This window comes from Brassica napus, chromosome A3 (assembly GCF_020379485.1).
Source record: "Brassica napus cultivar Da-Ae chromosome A3, Da-Ae, whole genome shotgun sequence".
Taxonomy (NCBI): Eukaryota; Viridiplantae; Streptophyta; class Magnoliopsida; order Brassicales; family Brassicaceae; genus Brassica; species Brassica napus.
In genome coordinates, this window is record NC_063436.1 from 18,027,001 (window position 1) to 18,047,203 (window position 20,203).

At 35.0% G+C, this 20,203-nt stretch overlaps 3 protein-coding genes, 1 non-coding gene and 1 pseudogene across 13 annotated transcripts; 2 read left to right on the forward strand and 3 right to left on the reverse strand.

Annotated features, from left to right (window-relative positions):
- The first annotated feature begins 2,629 nt into the window (after positions 1-2,629).
- LOC106439429 (PTI1-like tyrosine-protein kinase At3g15890) lies at positions 2,630-4,722 on the forward strand. Its single transcript, XM_013880869.3, has 4 exons — positions 2,630-2,887; positions 3,295-3,442; positions 3,528-3,790; positions 3,931-4,722. The coding sequence occupies exons 1-4, from the start codon at positions 2,844-2,846 to the stop codon at positions 4,514-4,516; spliced, it is 1,041 nt and encodes a 346-aa protein (XP_013736323.1). The 5' UTR covers positions 2,630-2,843; the 3' UTR covers positions 4,517-4,722.
- A 584-nt stretch (positions 4,723-5,306) lies between these two features.
- Positions 5,307-5,394, forward strand: LOC125607336. The gene has a single exon (XR_007338496.1). It is a non-coding gene; the product is annotated as a small nucleolar RNA snoR121 (small nucleolar RNA).
- Positions 5,395-5,963: 569 nt separating this feature from the next.
- LOC106439430 (nuclear transcription factor Y subunit B-3) lies at positions 5,964-6,814 on the reverse strand. The gene has a single exon (XM_013880870.3). The coding sequence runs from the start codon at positions 6,690-6,692 to the stop codon at positions 6,123-6,125; it is 570 nt and encodes a 189-aa protein (XP_013736324.1). The 5' UTR covers positions 6,693-6,814; the 3' UTR covers positions 5,964-6,122.
- Positions 6,815-10,805: 3,991 nt separating this feature from the next.
- LOC106442224 lies at positions 10,806-12,896 on the reverse strand (annotated as a pseudogene).
- Positions 12,714-20,203, reverse strand: LOC106442226 (coatomer subunit beta'-3-like). Of its 10 annotated transcripts, none has more exons than XR_007338257.1 (26): positions 20,026-20,203; positions 19,738-19,758; positions 19,573-19,634; positions 19,401-19,455; positions 19,225-19,261; positions 18,791-19,116; positions 18,555-18,686; positions 18,324-18,472; positions 18,115-18,183; positions 17,771-17,921; positions 17,602-17,667; positions 17,165-17,353; positions 16,766-16,906; positions 16,545-16,619; positions 16,266-16,442; positions 16,087-16,178; positions 15,880-15,996; positions 15,488-15,602; positions 15,318-15,389; positions 14,889-15,085; positions 14,697-14,790; positions 14,505-14,611; positions 14,197-14,326; positions 13,987-14,092; positions 13,527-13,627; positions 12,714-12,874 (listed from the first exon to the last, which is right to left on the reverse strand). XR_007338257.1 is itself a non-coding variant. In XM_048776470.1 (25 exons), the coding sequence occupies exons 1-25, from the start codon at positions 20,026-20,028 to the stop codon at positions 13,608-13,610; spliced, it is 2,703 nt and encodes a 900-aa protein (XP_048632427.1). In that variant the 5' UTR covers positions 20,029-20,203; the 3' UTR covers positions 13,328-13,607. The 10 variants fall into 10 exon arrangements, 4 of the variants coding, with proteins under 4 accessions (XP_048632427.1, XP_048632426.1, XP_048632425.1 ...); XR_007338256.1 differs by having other exon boundaries at positions 13,942-14,092; XR_007338254.1 differs by having other exon boundaries at positions 13,906-14,092.

Genomic DNA, 20,203 nt, shown 5'->3' on the forward strand with positions numbered 1-20,203 from the left:
TTATTCTTGCAATGACAACAATATTAAAGGAAATAAAAAGGATAATATGGAATGAATCTGAAATTTGAGAAGAGTGCTAATTTCATATGTGAATTACTTTTTTAATTAAGAGAAATTTCTTTTCTTTCTTATATTTTATATTTAAAAGATTTGAATTTTTGGATATTTAATTTTGGGAAATATAAATTATGTAATAAAGGGTAACAAATAAACGAATATATAAAATTGTATTTTCTACTTTTGTTATAGTAATCAACACGACTGTTATTTCTCCAACAAGGCAAGAACTGTTACAACCACCATTAGGACATTTATATCGGAATATTTTCAAATAGAGCCTCTCACTAATATTTTAATAAAATAGATTCTCTAAAATTTTAAAAGATTCATGTCAAAAGCTTTCAAAAAAAACTTGGGAAAATTGTTTTTTTAGAGCAAAAAAATGGTAACTATGTCCCTTTATACTAATATATACTACTTTATGTCCCATTAGACTAATTTTTTTCAAAATGGCAGTAATGTCCTTAAAATTATAATTTTTTTATTCCTTTTTCGTTTTTTTTTTATTTTTTGTTCCTTTTTCGTTTTTTTATTTTTTTTTTTAAAAAATCGATTTTTTTTTTAAAATATAAAAGTGAATATTCCCAAATATTTTGTTTCCATATTTTTAGGAACTGATTTCTTATCCGTAGAATACAACTAATATGTAGAAATCGGTTTCTACAGTTTTTTAGAATTATAGTAATGTTTAGATTTTGATTTCTACATGTTTTAGATTTATAGTAAATCTGTAGAAGTAGGTTTCTACGTGTTTTAGATTTATATTAATGTGTAGATTTTGATTTCTAAAGATTTTAGAACGATAGGTTAAGTGCGGAATGTGTATTCTAAATATTTTTAGAATACTCCTATTTACGTAGATCACGTATTCTAAACATTGTAGATTCAATGAAAAAGTGGATTTCGTTTTCTACTTCGTAGAATGTCATTTCTACTTTATTTAGAACATAATATGAAATTTATAATTTTCACATTTTTATAACTGGAAAAAATATCACTAAGTTCATATAGATATTTTATCAAAAGTTACTATTTTTCCAAAAAAAATTTTGTTTGTAAAACTATTTATTAAATTTATTTTCAAAAATATTAAAGGGTGTTATAGGAAAATATGACACAAAATATAGATTAGTCTAAAGGGACATAGTTACCATTTTTTTGCTCTAAAAAAACAGTTTTCCCAAAAAAAACTTTAACATGAGTATATCAAAATTTTGATAAACTTTCTAATTATTATATATTAGTAATATTTAGTAGTGAGAGCTCTTGGTAAAAGGATGGCCTATCTTAACATTTTTACCAAAAAAAAAAAGGATGGCCTAAGGCGTAAAAAACTTGACTGAACATGAACTTAGGTTTAACGTGACGATGAACTCGGCCTTGTCTGTACAGTATATTGAGCAAAAATATTGAGACTCGTGAAGGCGTGGATCAAGCTGGAAAAAATTAGAGATTATGAGAATACGCGTACGCCATCCCAAGCACAAATATTATGTACACATACTTATGTCACGCGGGAGGACCGTCTGGGCATTGCCACCGGGTATGAGCCTTGTCCATGATTCGTGATGAGTTATCATCAGCTTGTGGCTGAACTCAGAAACGGGGCCAAAAAATTAGTGGCAATAATGGCACTCGTTCTAGCTTCTACATCATGTAAAGGTGATGATTTACATAATTTGGATGTGTATATTGATGTTGCCAGTGTTCAATCTATAAGCCAAACTTTATAATGTCAAAATTTAAACCAGTCTACTTCAAAAGAGTTTGATGGACTGGAAACTAGCCCACAATATGCTTCTACAGTAAGGATTCATATGCTTAGAACAAATTTCCCTGCAATAGTAATCCTACATCAGTTATGGGTTATGGGCTTTTAAGTCCTGCTTAATGGACATGTACCAGCTCAACTAAGATTAAGTCTTCTTCCAATTTCGTAATATATTTTTCTTCTTTATATCCATATTTGTTTTTTTCTAACATATGCTATGTTAATTATAGCAATTAATTAGCACATAATTCCTTAAGCCCATGTTAGTGAAGCTCAAGTAGAATCTCATGATGAGAGCAAACATTCCTCTAAGATCATTCTGATTCTTTAGCGATTTAATCAACGTAATATTGCTATAATCCAAAAAAACTTTATAATAAAAAAAACTACAGCTATTCAGTTATGATATCTTTTTTTTTATATAAAAGAAGATTGGAGAATCATCTTCTGCCCATTTATTTGTTTAATATTTTGAAAAATATTGAATAAAAAGGTTCTGATGAGTTGTCGTGACTCATCAGTCGGCCCTCAAACACACAAACACAACAATTCAAAATGTTAAGTTTTTTTCTTTCTTTGAAACACATTCAAAATGCTAAGTTACAAGAAAAAACAATTCAAAATGCAAAGATACCATATCGACAACTTGTAAACAGAGACATGGTTAAAAATATACAACAAAAATAAAACAAAAAATATATATACACAACCGCTACTAACTTTCAAATTTTTGATTTCTTCTTTTGGTAAAGTTATTATTTAATTGTTTTGAATCAGCTTTATACTTTGTGTGTATATTTTAAAGTTTGTTCAGAGAAGAAAAAGTAAAGCGTGCAAAAAAAAATTAAATTAAATTGTATTCTCTCTCTCTCTAGGGGATAGGTCAAAGACGAATCAGAGCCAACTCTAAAGACATGTACTTTGCTCTGTAACATTTCTCTCTGTTCCGCAATAACGAGAAAGAATCTACAATCAGAGGCAGCTCAATTTCAATTTTGGGGGGTTTGTTTTGATGATGCAACTTTTTAGTAGCTGTTGTGGAAAAGGATCTGATGGGTACGTCCTCGATTCATTGACTCTATGATTGTTAATTCTCCTTTTTTTTTCGTTTTTGAATTTTTCTGATATTTTTTTCTCTGCTGGGTTACTGGTAAAAACTGTTTTAATGTTCCTTCCCTGATTAGGATTTTAAACATTTTATAATCAATTTTGGAGACTATTTATGCTCAATTGTCCTTGCTCTCTAATGGTTTTCGATGTAAAGTTTGTTTCTTTTGTTGCAAGTTCGGAAAAAAAAAGTTCGAATTAAAAAAATTGTTTTCTTGCAGATTACATGAGTTGTTGAAGTGATGATTTTGAATTAAAGACTTTTGCATTTCACAATTCTTGTTTCTTGATTTTGTTAATGAAATGATCTAAAAATAGTGTTTTTGAGGTTTAAGTTTGGTTTTGATGTCACATAGGGACAAGGAAGCAAAGACAGAACCACCTCGTAAGATATTCTCATTAAAAGAACTTCACGCCGCCACAAACAGTTTCAACTACGACAACAAACTCGGCGAAGGTCGTTTCAGCAGTGTGTATTGGGGTCAGCTCTCTGATGGTTCACAAGTAACTCATCTCAAACTCTTTAAACCCCTTAACTCTTATGCACGCCCTCCTTATTACTTAAAAAAAAAAAAACATTATCTTGTAGGTTGCCGTCAAGAGATTAAAGTCATGGACCAACAGAGAAGATATAAACTTCACTCTCGAAGTCGACATTCTTTCACGTATCCGTCACAAGAACTTGTTGAGTGTTCGTGGCTACTGTAACGAAGGACAAGAACGTCTTCTTGTGTATGACTACATGCCGAACTTGAGCCTTGTTTCACATCTTCATGGTCAGCATTCAGCTGAGTGCATTCTCGATTGTACTAAGCGGATCAAGATTGCTATAACCTCTGCTCAGGCCATTGCGTGAGTCTCACTATCTAAAACCATTAATGAGAGAAGTTTAATTTTCGACGTTAGCTCAGAGGTCTCTAGTTCGAGTGACCGCTGGGACGAAATTAATATTATATGTTGCGGTTTCTGACAATGTTTGTCTTTTGTTTTAGGTACCTACACCATCACGCAACGCCGCGTATAGTCCACGGTGATGTGAGAGCTAGCAATGTGCTGCTAGACTCTGAGTTTGAAGCTCGGGTTACGGATTTTGGATATGGTAAACTGATGCCAGAAGATGAAGCCAAAAGTAATAATAATAATAACAATGGGTATCTTCCACCAGAGTGTGTTGCATCAGAAGCGGGAGACGTGTACAGTTTTGGTATCTTGTTGCTTGAGCTGGTTAGTGGCAAGAGAGCAAAGGAGGGTCTAACGGAGTGGGTGTTGCCACTTGTTTACCAGAGGAAGTTCGGTGAAATAGTGGACCAGAGGGTGAAAGAGGAGGACGTGGGAGAGAGGTTGAAGAAAGTGGTATTGGTGGGACTTATGTGTGCTCAGAGAGAGGCGGAGAGGAGACCAACTATGTCTCAAGTGGTGGAGATGTTAATGAGTGAATCAAAGGAGAAGATGTCTGAACTTGAAGGTAATCCTCTCTTCAAGAAACCGTGTAGCGGTGATGAAAACAATAGAGAGGATCAGGAGGGTGCAGATGTGATCTCGGAAGAGAAGGATGATCATCATCAACAACAAGAGTAGGGATCTTTAGGCATAGAAAGTTTGTTCTCTCAGATTGTTTTTTTTTTCTACCATCTTTTGTTCATAGTGTGGTATTGATTTGATTGATTGGAGTTTGTTAAGGTGTGGTATTGTTGGTATGTAAAGGCAGAGTTGTGATGCTTTTGGTCTTGTTTGAAAGATTGATACTTTTTTATTTATGGATTAATTACTGAAACTTTTACACTCTTAACATGATCTGAATCAGATGAAATCATTTCTCAAGGATCTTGCTTAGAACAGTTCTTGCTAGATCAACACTTCCTTCTTGTTCTACTGCTCCTGCTTCTCTTACTGATATTCCATGTCCGGACAAGGAACAGCGAAGAACAGAGCTAATCTGGCGTTATCAATCAGAACCTCTGTTAGCATCTTCCTTACTACATCATCTGTTCCACCATGTTCTTCTGATGCTGGCTTTCCCACTTCGTCTGTTTCGAACATAAGTTTAGTTCATCCAATCTTCCAGAGAGCACCTCCTCTGCAATAGACTAAACATTTTGAGAATACTTTTGCTGTCGCTAATCTTCTTAAGAGTTGAGAGTCTCGATATATACCTCTTCCAAAAGTGTGTGTGTGTTTTTCATCCTCAGTCTCTTCTTCGGCGGTGCCCAAAGTCCCATTGTGTGCTTCCTCTTCATGTTCTTGTACCCACCGTGTCAAAACGATACGTTTTGAATTCATATTACGATTTTATTAAAAATTTAACACAAATATCACTCTTGCCGAGTGGTTTATCTGGTAGATGAACTCTGGGTGAAACCCGGGTTCGAGCTGTGAAGATAAAACTATTAAAGTGACGGCTAAGCCCGTCGCTGTCGTCCTGACCATCTGTGACGATAGCAAGTGCCGTCTGAGCTCATTCTATTTTTTTTTTCTAATCATGTGCCGGAAGGATACGTACGTTATACTTTCGAGTTTATTACACAGCTGTTTAGGATTAAGTTGGAGAACTCTGAGATATGGCTGCATAGCTTCTAACTGTGTCTAAGTTGGTGCTAATGCTGTGGATAAGCACATGGTTCAGTCAAATAGGATTAGCTACAAAGCTCTCTACGCTGTTTTATTGATGTAGCCTATGATTCACTTATGGTAGACAGTAACTAATAATAAAAGATGAGCCGAGGACTGTGGCTACCTCTTAATTAGAACGTTTTTTTTTTTTTATGCCTCTGAACAAGACTGGTCAGTGATTTCGTGAAGTTAGATATCTCTGAGAATATCTAACTAATCCAAAACAAAACATTAACACAAAGGAGATGTTTGCTGAAACATCCCAGGATTGTAACCATCTGAATCACAATCTTAGTTTCTTGACTTTGTGTCTTTGTTACATCTTTTGGTTTTGGATTAGTTACATCTTGCTGCCTGTCTCTTTGGGAAGTTCCTTTGGTTAAAAAACCATTCACAAGAATTGAGCAAGGAGAAAGATATAAGACATTTACATTTCACATAATAAGTAAGCAAGGAGAAAGATAAGACATCTACATTTCATATAAGTGAATCTAAGCTTTAGGGAGCCATTCCGAGTTAACGGAGTCAAAGCTTAATCAATCACCACGTGCTAGTTAACGGAGTCAGAACTTAATTAATCAGCACGTGCGGACCCGCTTTGCTGCGTGTGATGCATCCCTCCACCGTACACGTGTCCCTGATGATGATGCCCCATCGTCACAATCCCACCGTACATCCCTCCTCCCGCCGTCGCACCTCCTCCACCATTATATCCTCCTCCTCCTCCAACTCCGCCGCCACTCGAACTCCCATTTCCTCCAGCTCCACCTTCCTTATCCCCCTGTCTCCCCGTCGTCGTCCTCTCCCCTTCCACCTCCCTGTACTTCTGCAGGTAAACCTTCAACGGCTCCACGTAATCCTCGAACCCTAGCGTCGTCATCGCCCAGAGGAGATCGTCGCCGTTGATCGTCTTCCTCTTCTCTCTCTGACACTTGTCGGATGCCTCTCCGGTGACGAAGCTTATGAACTCCGATACGCACTCCTGCACCGTCTCCTTCGCGTCCTTGGAGATTTTGGCGTTCGCCGGCAACGCTTTCTTCATGATCCGACTCACGTTCGCGATCGGGAGAAACCTATCCTGCTCACGCGACGATGCGCTGCCTCCGTCCTTGTGGCCGCCTGAATCGTTGTCGGAATCCGCCATCTCGGAAACGGCGAACGGTTAATCGGAGGTGGCGGCGAGAGAGAGAGAGGGAGGAGAGAAAGAGAGAGAGTGGTTTGGGTCCGTTGGATCGAGAGGATAATAATCGGATCGTGATGACACGTGGGTAGTTATGGGTCGTTCGTGCGTCGATAAGGTTAGATACACGTGGCAGTGATAATGTCCGTTGGATTAAAAGAGGGACTTGAGATCTTGGCGGTGCGGAGTCCACCCACGCAGTAGAATATGGTTGTAAATACAGAGTGGAGTATCTGGCTGATCCTACCTTATCTTCCCCACAATATTTGAGTGATGGCTTTTAATTTTCCATTAACAAGAAGATGGTGGACTAATCTCTATTTAGTGTGATTTATTTATTAATAATTAATTTTAGTTAGAAGTAGGCCTGGACATTTGTAACTGAATTCAAGATTCAAACTGAACTCGAATAGAAAATCTGAATTCATCCAATTAGATATCAAGTAGCTTGTAACATTCATCTCATCCTCAAACAGCATGTCATGCACTCTAACATCTATTCTACGCATCTCTATATCAGTGCCGTGCGAAGGGTTTTAGAGGCCTAAGGCAAGATTTAAAAGTAAATTTATATACAACTTAAAAAAAAACAATTTTCTAGTACGATATATCACCTTCGGGAAATACATAAGTTTAACACTTACAAGAATAAATTTATTACGTAAATATGCTATTTTATGTTCTATAAGAAAAAAGTATATGAATTTAAAAATTGAGTTATTCGATTCTCATGGAAATTTTTTTTTTAGAAATAAGTTTAAGCAACTAAACTAGAAATTGTTTTAAATTTTGGGGCCCTGAAAAACGTAATATTATTCGGGGGCCTAAGGCGAATGCCTTTTTCAATACACTGTAGGAACGCCTCTGCTCTATATCGGACATAAACTCAAAAAAAAAAACCAAATGAATATAAATAGGGAGATATATACAGTACTTAACTTATTGATTTATGAATCTGTATGCATGCCTTGGAAAAAGGTTTATAACTTTGTTGTTGATCCACTTACCACAACTCCTCAAGCTGGAGCATTCGAGAGTCCATCTCACTTCATTGTGCTTAAAAGTTATGGATGAAGTATAAGAAAATGACTGTTTGGTACTATTTAATAAAATGTATACTTTAGATGTTAATTATTCAATTATATCTATAAATTAATTACCTTTTTCAACAATCTCGGTTTGAGATGATATGTTTTCTCTCTTGGAACATCAGTCACAATACTAAGATGCAAAATCATTAACATAATTGACACAATTTACATAGAAGTGTTTATCATGGAAGTGTGTTCTGAGAATGCATTATACTTCAAACGATCACATTTAACACTAATCTTAAAACATCAGAAAAATATAATTGAGAAAAAACAAATATTTCACGCATAAACCCAATAAAAAATTAGCCATGAAATATAAAAGAGAGATTTGAATTACCTGAGATGATTTACGGTTTCCTTCTCTAAGACTTGAGTCAGAAAAGAGGTAATTCTAACAAAAATATTTAAAGATGTAAACAATCCCCAAAAGATAACAAATTATATAATTGACAAATTATATAATTGATAGGACAACGTTAATGAGTTTCAAAGTTTTTAAGAAGCTTTGAGATTACCTTTGGCTCTCAGACGTACTGAAGAGGATCACACACAATAAATAAATTGCACTTGATTAGCATACACATTTTATATTATATTCTTGATAAGTGATTTAACTTTATAAAAAAAGAATTACCTTTTTCGAAAGGGATGATCAGTTCCTGGATAAACAGAGTCGTCTCTTTTTGTTAGTTGAATCACTACTGATGCAAAAATATAGATAGAGATACAACATGGAGAGGAAGAGAACAAAAATAAACGGAGAAGAAGAATCCCCCATAAAATTACCAGTAATGGTGTTCCCGTCTATGAGTTACTTATTGATTATCATACACATGCGCAAGATCGCAAAAGTAGAATTTAAATTAGAACGATCAAAAACATATGAAAACTTAAAAGATAGATGCGTGAAACTAATAGAAGTGTCGTGATATTTATATAGCAAATTAGTTTAAGTTTCTAAATGACATAGTTTTCAAGAGAAGCTATGTAATAACATATCCTCTAATAAATTTTAATTCAGCTATGAAATAGAATATCTTCTAATAAATTTTTTAAGATATTCTAGTTATAATATACACATAATTTTGGTAACTCAAATCTTGTTATATATATATTTAAATATTAAATGCATGATATTAGGAAAGACGTCAGTTGATTGCAACTGGTTTTTGATAAAACAAATTCCACTATAAGGATTTAAATAATAGATAATAAGAAAATAATAAGGAATTTTAACGTTAAAACCCCTCAACTAAGTTTGTTTTGGGTAACCCCCAAACTAAGTATTTAACGAAAAATCTCCATAAACTAACTTTATTTAATGAATTAAACTCTAACAGGTCATAATTACCATTACTACCAGTAAATCTTTAGTTTAAGGGTTTCTACATTAAATAAACATAGTTGAGGAATTTTACCATTAAAAATGAAAAAAATTCAAAATATTGTAATAGGAGGATAAATTTTCAAAATACATTTTATAAATTAATGTATAAGCTTCTATAAATGACTTAGAACCTCTTATAATAATTTAAAACATCTGATAAGCCAATATAAATAATTTTATAAATGTATTTATAATTTTATAAATGATTTATAAAGCATGCATTGAATTATTAGACATTAATAGTTATTATGATACTTTATATATAAATATAATTCTTTCTATACGAATATAAAATCATTATATCAATTCAAATAAACATTTTTGTTTATTATTTTAAGTAATTTATAAATATATAAAAAATTGATCGCATTATTACTCTTTCATAGTTTCAACAATTAGTTACCATAAATAATTATTTCTAATATTATGTAGATTATTTGGAAAGTGGTAATTGAATTATCCTTTCCTTTTAGATATATATATATAATAAATAAAATTAAAAATCATCGGTGAATCAAATTATAACAATTTGAAGAGTTAATTTATGATTAACACGTAATAAAAAGTCACTTATGTGACTTCTCAATCAATATATAGTAGAATTTATATTTTATAAATAATTTATAACATTATATAAATAATTTTAAAATTCTGATAAATTTATTCTGTAAACAACGATAAATAATTTAAAAATCATATTAATAAACATGTTTGGATTTTGTAATATTTAAAATAATTATTATATATATTTGAATACAATTCATCAAGTAGAGTATAAACCTATTATAATTATCTTATATAAAAATTCGTTCATTATATTTTATAGTTTATAAATATTAAAAGTAATAAATAAAATATTATTAATATTTTTATAATTTTGAGAATTAGTTGCCATAAATTGCTATCTGTAATATTTTTCTGATTATATGGCAGGTGATGTTAAATATTTTTAGACTTACCTTAAATTTTTAGATTAATTTAAATAAATAAAAATTAAAAACAATCGACCAATCAAATTATAATAATTTTTTTGAAACTTTAGCTATGAACGACACGTCACCAGACCTCACTAAAGTGACTTCTCTTTTAATATATAGGAGGATTTTTCTAAAAAAATATTAGAAAATGAATATTCATCTTCAGTAAAATTTAGACTGTAATGCCTTTTTAGCGTTAAAAAGAAGACTGTAATACCTTTCTAGGTTCTCTTTAATCAAAAGAAGTATATCCAAGTATATAAGCATAAAACTTCTTCCCTAAGTTCACACGAGAAGAAAGTAACGCAAAATTGAAAAGGTCAGAAGGTATTATTTCGCCCCAAGTTACTAACTCACGTTATTCAAGTTGTCCTTATAGTACATAAGAGCAAGCGCATTAGAGGATTAGAGGTTTAGAAGAGAGGTTCACACGTTTTACGAGAAAAAAAAATATTAAAAAAAGCAAAAGTGATGAACTCGCTTCGTCTCGCCTTTTCTGCGTGATACCCTCTCTCCTAAAGTTCATCACTGTAGCGCGGGCCCCACGATACGTAGCGGCCTGTGATTGGTCAAGTTTTCTTAAAAAAAAAAAAAAAAAATCAAAATGAAAATTTAAAAAATTTAATAATAAAAAATTAAGAAAATGAACCCAAAAGGGAATTCGCTGATGCTCTTGCTCTAACACTTCCATGACTCAGAAACTTGTCTCTTCCCGTGGCAACGCATTTCCACTAAAGATGAGGTGATGTTTAAGTCATGGGTCAATTTTCATGGTGATATTATTATATTTTTTTGAGAAAAGGGTTATGGTGATATTATTGTCAGACTAAATCGAATAACCTCATTTATTTAAGAACCTATACACATACTCTTTGAGGGAATGAGATGAGATAAGCGAATACTATACACAAATGTAGTGTTTGACCCTTGGGATGAGTTCTTGTGTACTGAGTTAGCTACTCTAAGCCGGATGTGTATTTGATATTGAGTTAAGATAAAAAAAGATTAACGACAACAGCAGTCACATTCAATATTCATACGATTACGAAGCCCATAAGGAGTTTTAAATGATCTTGTATCTCTCTCTCTCTCTCTCTCTCTCTATTCCCTATGCCAAATTTGAACTTCAAACAACTAAAGACAAGAACAAAAGCCTTTTCGTTATCCCTCGGGCGAGTTCTCAGGTGTCTTCAAAGGAGCTGCTACTGCTTTTACACTCATGGGTTTACTCTTTTTATGTTCTTCGATAACTGCTCTGAACTTTTCCACAATGGCTGGATCCTTGAACTTGAGTGCAAACGTAGATAAGCCACTCTTGGATTCCCTTACACAAGCAAATGTGATGCCTTTCTTGTCCATGCTCGCCAGTTTCATTTCGGGGTATAGACTTGCGTTTAAGATCAGCCTGTAGTTTCCTTTTGATCTCATTAATAGCGCCTTGCTTTTCTGCTATCGGTTGTTGATACGTTTAGCTTGACTTGTCCTTTCCCACGCTCTTTCCATCCTCCTTCAAGGTATTCGAACAATACTGAATCAGCAGCTGTGAAGGCTGCTCTCTCGTTCTCTTCTCCTGTTTCCACTGAAACCTCTTCCTTTGATGGGAAGATGGTAGTAGTTCCAGCGAGGTAAAGAATCCACTGTTATCTCCATTCTTATCAGTGCCTTCTTTCTCAGTCTGACCACCAGCTGAATCCTTGTCAACACCACAGTCACTCCCCTCATCATCTTTAGCCTTTTGAGTCTCTATTGTTGTTTTTGTTTCATCTTCAGCTGTCTCTCCACCATTAACTGCTTCACTCTTGTCAACACCACAGTCACTACCCTTATCAGTGTTGCTGTTGCCATTGTCACCTTTAGCCTCTTCAGTAATAACAGTTCCACTCTTGCAGCCAACACCTCTGACGATTCTTCTGGTAGCCACCGCCTCCTCACTTGCAGTCTTGAAGGTACCACTCTCAAGAGCAGTAGTGTCTTGATCATCATCATCATCAAGACCAGGGTTGTCACGTGACTGCTCCTTTAAAGCACCTCTCTTTTTCGAAGGTGACTGCTGAGCATTTTCTGAGTCACAGGGAAGAAGAAAGAAGCGAGGCTAATCTTATATTAGCACATTAAAATCTCAAATTACAAGCCGCATTTACTACAGTGACTGTTGTATGACGACGACACGTGTTCTTCCTGATATGATAATAAATCCATTTTTTATCTCTGTTTTTTTTCCTCCTATTTACTTTTCCAAATAATCCATTTTTTGGTATGATTTTGACGTTATTTGGTGATATAGCATTTTTTCAGTATGGTTTATTTTTTGTTAGATTAGATTATTAAATATGGTTTATTTTAAAATAGGAGGTTTTATTGATTTATGTATTTTAATTGATTTAGATATCCATAAATTTTTAAATAGTTTTCCCGTCCAAATTCCCTAAAATCTAAGATTTTTTCAATCAATTCTGTTTTTTTGATAGCTTACATGCACTACGATGTGTTCATTACATCCTTTCACTGCAATTCATAGCAAAAACTATAAGGTCTCCAAAAAATTATATAATGCACGAGCAATTTGTAAAACACATGAGCTGTGAAAATCTAAAACCAGATTTTTGTAAGAACAAAAGATATAAACTCTCGATTGTATACTTTTATTATATAATGATCATTATAAAACCACCTGGGAGCACTAATAACCTACGTTGCACGGAAGCTTCATCGGACGTCCGCTTCCCGCTTCGGAACCGGAATCAGAATCGGAATCTTGTAGAAGCTTGCGGAATCTCGCTTCCAAAACGTTTCTAAAATATTTTCTTTAACTACTTGTTGGAAGCTTACGATTCCGTTTTGAAATCATGCTTCTGTTTTTAAAAAAAAATGCAATGTATATCAATAAATATAAAACCATAGTTTTAATTTATGTAAAATAAAAAATATTAATAGTAATGAACATTGATTTATAAATATACAAATATTAAAAATAATACTATAAATTATCTTTATGCTTTGAGATTTTTTATTAAAGATATAACACATATTGAAATATATTGTGTCAATTATTTATGAAGTATTAAAAATCATTAATATAATATTTTTTATAAACTTAATTTATGTGTATTTTTACAGTTTTAATATAAAATCATTTCAAAATTATTATAAATGAATAAATGCTTTATTTCAAATTTAAGTCATGTAATTTTTAGTCCTAATTTTAAAAAATATATATATATGGATATACGCTTCCAATACGTGCCCGCTTCCTAATATTTTTAAAAATCTCGCTTCTGCGCTTCCTTACGTTTCCGCTTCCACGTATCCGCTTCCGTTTCCATGTAACATAGCTAATAACACAAAAGAAAACCAAACATCTTCCACCAAGAACTGATTCCCCTGCTCCATATCCAAATATGGATCCAAGTACTCTTACTGGCTACTGATGTGGCGTAAGCACTGCAAAAAATAAAAAACACAAATTCAAAACGATTAGAGTTCACACTAACTGCAAAATGAATTAAATTTTGAGAGAGACAAGTCTCCAGATCCTAGCCACGACAATGCAGAGATGTAACAAAAGTTACAACTCATATAACAACCACCTATCCCATCTCATGCAAAGAAACAAGAGATGACATGTCAGAACCGGCCAACTTTTATTTGCTGTGGGAGTTTCAGTGAAAAAATCTATTTAATATCTTTGATTTTTCAACATTGATCCTGGACTGACTTGCTTTATTAGGCTGATTGGTTGTCTTTACTATTCGTACCCCACTCTTCCTCACCCTCACTTCTATTAACAAGTACAGCACTACCATCTGTAGAATCTTCATCAACAACTCCCTCTTCTTGATTCACTTCTTCTTCATTCTCTTCCTCTTCACCTCCTTCATTCTCTGCATCACCATTTTCTTCTGCTACCTGCACAGTGTAAAAAAACAAAATACAAGTAAACGTCGAGTCCTGCTTAGCAAATGATTCAGACGAACCATTTTTTAAGAAATACAGCTCCCAAAAGAACTTACCTCGTGATCTCCGTCTCCATTTTCAAATGGTTCCTCTGCTTCAACTTGCAGGTTTCTGAAGGCTTCCACGAGGGTAATGAAAGGTTGATCGGCCTGGGTTGCATAATTTTCTGCAGCAGCATAAACTCCCCTGTAGATAAACAAGAGTAAATTTATTGGTTTGACCAAACCAATGATACTCTGGGTATGAGCTATCAACATTAACAATCTCAATGTGTAAACAAGTGAAAATAGTGAGTCGCTCCCTATTCAGAACAATCGTATAATAAACATAATGATCATTAGCTAAAAAGATATGCTAGGAGTACCTCGCCTCTACAGCATTAGCTTCAACAGAACGAGCAACTTGCCAATCCTCAAAAAGATTTGGGTACTCTTCAGGATCAGCCAAAGATTCTGCTGCTTTCGAATTAACCTGTTGACAAGTCAAAATGTAACTAAAAGACATATGACATTTTTATGGTCATTCACCATTATTGATAGAAAGATGAATAAGTAACCTTGCTTAGATCTTTTCTCCAGAGAGCTACTATCTCTGAAACTTTGCTTGGAAGATAAGAACGTGCCATCAGAGCAGCTTCTGGTATCCGGTTGCTGGAGAAGAAAAAAAGAAGAAAATCTTGTGTCGAGATAACACAAAGCATATATGGATTTGAGTTTTATAAAACGCCATTTGAGCGCTAATGAAATACCTCTCCACCAATAACTGCAGACAATCTTCCAATCTACCCAGCATGAATAAGCAAAGAAAGGCGACATTGTTCTTTCCCTGCTCCTTAGCAAGGGATGCAAGCTTTGACATCCCTTCAGCATCTCCCAAAGAAGAATATAGTAGTAGCAAACCACTCAAATCCGTAGCGTACTTCATGCAATCCTCGGCCAGTTGGAGCTATCATGATGACGCACACAGAAATGCAATACAAACACTTAGATAGTAGGTATCAAAATGAATCCATGAAGATTAGAAGAAAGCCAATGCCATCATAAAATCTATAATAGCAGCGTTATTTATCAATACAATATATTGTAGTAAAATCAACTGATATAGCATCTAAAAATAATCAATTTCTTAAAATTACCAGTACAAAACATTAGGAAAGAATATTCTGGAGAAGATATACCTTGCCAGAAGACATGGCTAACTCTCCCAACTGCTTCCATTTAGACTCACTCTGCACTTCTTCAGCGATTTCCTACAAGCATGGAAAACAAGGATAATAAACATATTGCTAAGTAAATGAATATAGTCAAAGTACTTCTTAAGCATTCAATCATCACATATAATATTTACCTTGGCAATTTCAAGTCTACCCAATTGTATGGCCAGCTCAAATCTGTAGTCAGGATCGGTCGCAATTTCTAAAGCATCTTCAATCATTCCCCGAGACTCCAAGAAGTGAGCAACACTAACAATTTGAAGCATTTCCAGAACAAAGTCAGAGAGAGATGTACACAAAATAGTGAAATACAATAGATGAGGGAAATATAATATCAAGTTGAGTGAATCCTCATAAACATCTCAAAGAAACCAAAATAACAATGTTCTTCGTAAACTGAACAACAAAGACCATTTGAAATCTAAAAATAACATCACGTAGGACATATGACACAGTAGGAGATGAGTTGCGGTACATATTGAATATGTAAATGTTGAAATTTAGACTAAAATAACTTATAACGTACTTGTTATGCTGCTCTTTAGGAATTGTAGGTAAAATTTCATTGGCTTTGTCCAAATCACCTCGCATCACAAGAGTCTTGTATTCAATCAGGCTAAGCAGCAGGGTATATCCTATGACACTGCATTCCCAAGAAAGGTGAAATACGTCAGCATATTTTGAATGAGCTATTAAACCGTCTGAAATAAAAAGACAGAAAAAAGGAACGTACTTGAATTCTTTGTCTACCAAGTAGACCCGACTTTGGTTGGCAATATAGCCTAACAAATACATTGGACGGTCCAAATGATACATTGTGGTTACCTGTCATAAGTATATTACCGGCTAAGATATAGTGTAACTCATAAAGATGATTAAATCTTTGAAGATATCAAAATACAAGAAGAGTACCTCGCCTCCAACACAATAGTTAAGCTTCGAAGAAGAGTTGTTGTAAATGAAGCAGTCCCCGACCCATATACCTGTCCTAACACGTTCATCATTCTCATGGAGAACCTCAAAAGCATCCTCAACACCTTCTTCATCAGTTTGTCTTCCACTAGCAAAATGGGAGGAAACCAAGTCACGCTGCAACAGAGAGGAACACCAGAGTAAGCATTAGGAAAATCCACGAAAGTGGAAATGCAAAAATATATTCCTGAAAATTTTGAGGTTGAGCGAGACCCTCACATTGAACTTCAGGATGTAGAATGACGTATCACTAGCAATGGCAACTAAATCACCACTTTCTGCCCAATAAAGATTCTGCAGATTTTTCATGGGAGCACTAGAGAGTTAGAGAAGATACAAATGGAGACCACTTCCAAGTGAAAATAAAATGTAAAATAAGAATAGGAAAAAACTGATGAAAGTTAAATTCCACAACAGATACAAGTTCAGTGGTTGAATACCTTTACTGTGACATCAATTCGCTGAATCAGCCTACATTCAGCCCAATCATAAAAGCAGATGAAATCACTTGAACACATTGCTAACAAGGATCCTCCAAAAATCTTCTCAGCTGAGAAAGTAGGCCGAATACTCTTCCTTTCCTGAAAATACCAGTGATGTGTTGTGACTGAACTCACTCATATAGAATAAGATGCACTATGGAAATTTCAAACGGATACAAGATGTAAATCCTATTACTATCCGAAACCCTAGATCGTTACACAATGTCTCAAGAAATCACAAGGTTCAACAAGTCTCACAACAACAAAATGCATAACAATCCAGAAAAAAATGTATCTTTAACCTAGATGCACACTCTAACCAAATGTATTGGAAATGCCTTAGTGAGAATAGCAGACCTGGAAATTTTTATTGAATATCTTTATCTTTGACGAGCTCTCTCGAACTGCACATTCCCCCTCGGATGACCAAACAAATTCCAGTCCAGAACCGAAAGACCTATTTCTCCAAGCCAAAGCTGTGTAGATTATGTACTCTCCATCCCCGCAGACTACGACAAACCTCCCGTTTGGGTTATGCTTCAAGCTCTGGGAGTTAGAATGAATAGCAATTCATAAGATACAAGAGATGATTATTCTGAACCACGCTCTTGGGACTTCGTGTTACCCACTTCATTTCGAATAATAAATGGTTTCAAAGAGTGATTAAAGCAATCATATTTAGCAGAAGCACGACTCTAGTGATACCAAAAACTTCAAAATGCTATCCCAATAGCTCCTATAATAATTCAGCACAACAGGGTAAGATTCACACGGTGCTGTATAGTAACACTCACTTGTGGATAAAGATCACAGGTCCCCAGATCTTTAACAGCCAAGGGAAGTCTTTCTCCATCAGTAACCTAGGTAAAGAGACAGTTAAAATCATCAGACAATACACATAAACAGCTTAGTCGCGCAGGTTCAGCCATGCTATATTAAAGTAATTATAGTTAGAAGTTAGACCTCGAAACTGGCACCAATACTTTTGATGTTTGCAGTTTGGATTTCATTATGCTTCGCCCATATAATTTTTCCGCTACTGTCCATGCTAGCGACAGGAATTTCTCGTCCAAGTTTAACCATGATGGTTCCTTCATCGTATCCAATCACAACCCTGTAAAATGCAAACACATTCGTTAGATGGTCGTGAATGCTCAGAGGAATACAGCGTTAAAACTGATCCCACAATAGCTCTTAACTTTTCAAATAGTCAATTTCAGAAGAAAGTTAACAACAAAATGGCAGACACAAAGATTCTACTTAAGAGAGAAAATCTACATAGAGGAAGCAAGAGTCCAAATCCTTACCTGCGCGAACTTTTTATGTAACCAATGGCCCAGACTCTCTCGAGAGCATAATTCAATGTGTTCTCTAGCCTGAAAAGATAAAAGTAGTAATAACAAATCAAAAGAAAATGAGTACGAGAAAGAAACTCATGTGCCAAAGGCGTAGTTGAATTTTTAAATACCCCACAAAAGCATCAGCATTGTTACAGAAAGGTTTTAGATAAAAACACCTGTAAGTCGTGGCGTGCCAAATGCGAACAGTGCCATCCTCAGAGCCTGTGAGTATTATTGGAAGCTCCGGATGGAAACATACTGCAGATACATTGTGGGTGTGCCCTTCCAGCGTCTGGACACAGCTTTTAGTTTGATAGTCCCATACCTGATTCCAGAAACACTAGTAAATGATCTGCGAATACATATGCTCTCAGGCTAACAAATCACATATATAACTGGATACAGACCTTAGCAGTATGATCATCAGAGCCAGTAATTAAGTAGGGCTTATCACCCCCTGTGAAATAATCTACGCAGTTGACTCCTTTCTGATGAGCATCCAGTGTAAAATTTGGGTCTGGGGAGCCAAGATTCCATATCTGAAGATGAACAAGCATGAAAAAATAACAGTCTGAGCAAACACTTTATACAGCACCTATTGCTAAATAAGCCATAAATCTAAGCTTGGGAGCATTTTTCATACCTTTATGGAACGGTCAAGCGATGCACTGGCAAAAGTGTTGGTGTCTTTTGGATTAAATACCACTTGCATCACATAGTGCGAATGTCCCTCAAAGATCTGAGTACAGGCCCAACCATTTTCCCAGTCCCAGAGCTTTATGAGCATATCATCAGAAGATGACAGCACATATGGGAGGGTCGGATGGACAGCAACACACCTAATGTAATCGGAATGAGCCTCAAACACTTTAACCTTGTCCATTGTGTTGTAGTTGTATACACGGATGTACATATCATCGGCTCCTGCCACAACCCATTGCTTGCGTGGGATAAACTTGGCCGACCTAACTGCAAAGTCATATATAAAAAATTCAGTATCAGAAACAAAGCTCCACAAGGCCATACACAGCGAGTCAAAAATCTATAACAAAAAAGACGCTCGTCAAATTACTATACCTGGCAATTCGGTGACCTCGAAAGATTTTGTTATCGTCTGAGAAGACAATCATATTAGATTCAGATTAGAAGAAACTCCACGAAATCATAACAACTACTAAATCATCAAGTCTCTTATAATGACTTATAAGCAGAAACAGATAGAGAGAAACAAAAATTAAAAAGTATTCACCCACCTGAGTCTGGTAGTTCCAGATACAGACGGTTCCAGAATACAAACTTGCTAGAATCCTGTAACACCAACCACCACCATGAGAATAAATTGACATTTCATCACCACATCCAGAATACAAAAAAACATGAATCAAAGCTGCAAGTAAGCAAAAATCAAAGATGAAAACTACTGACCATGGCTCTGTAGGATGCAGATCCACAGATTTCACTCTCTCTGATCGTTGAGCAAATTTTTTCTGATGCAAAGCAAATCATCGCCACAGCAATCACAGATAAGAACGTTAGGAAACTGTTCCTAATACTATCCTTCATGGAAAGAAGATGAAGAAGAACAATTACCTTGATATCGAGTCTGAGCGGCTGTTAAAACCAAAAAAAAAAAAAAAATAACGAATCGTCAGTACAAATCTGGCAAGCCACAATCACCAGATCCATATTCAATCTCATAAACCAAAAATGCGAGACACTATACTCGATTTCGTGAAAAAAAAACTAACGATCGCGCTGAGATTAGGCCTAGCTACGGATGAAATGCAAATGCAGGAAACTAGATCGAATCGCGAGTGGGTTAGCTTGAGATCTGGGAGAGATGAAATAGAAATCAACGGGAGATTTGAGTTTTCTCACCATCTTAGCAGGTTAAGCAGAGCAGAAGATCTGCTCGTCGGATCTCGTATCGCGGCTCAAATCTGCAGACCGGCGATTGAAGAAAGACGTTAGGCTCGGCGTTTGGAGTGATTGCAGAGAGGAAGAGGTGTATTAGATACGGCGGAGATCAATATCTCATTTATAAACATTAAACACA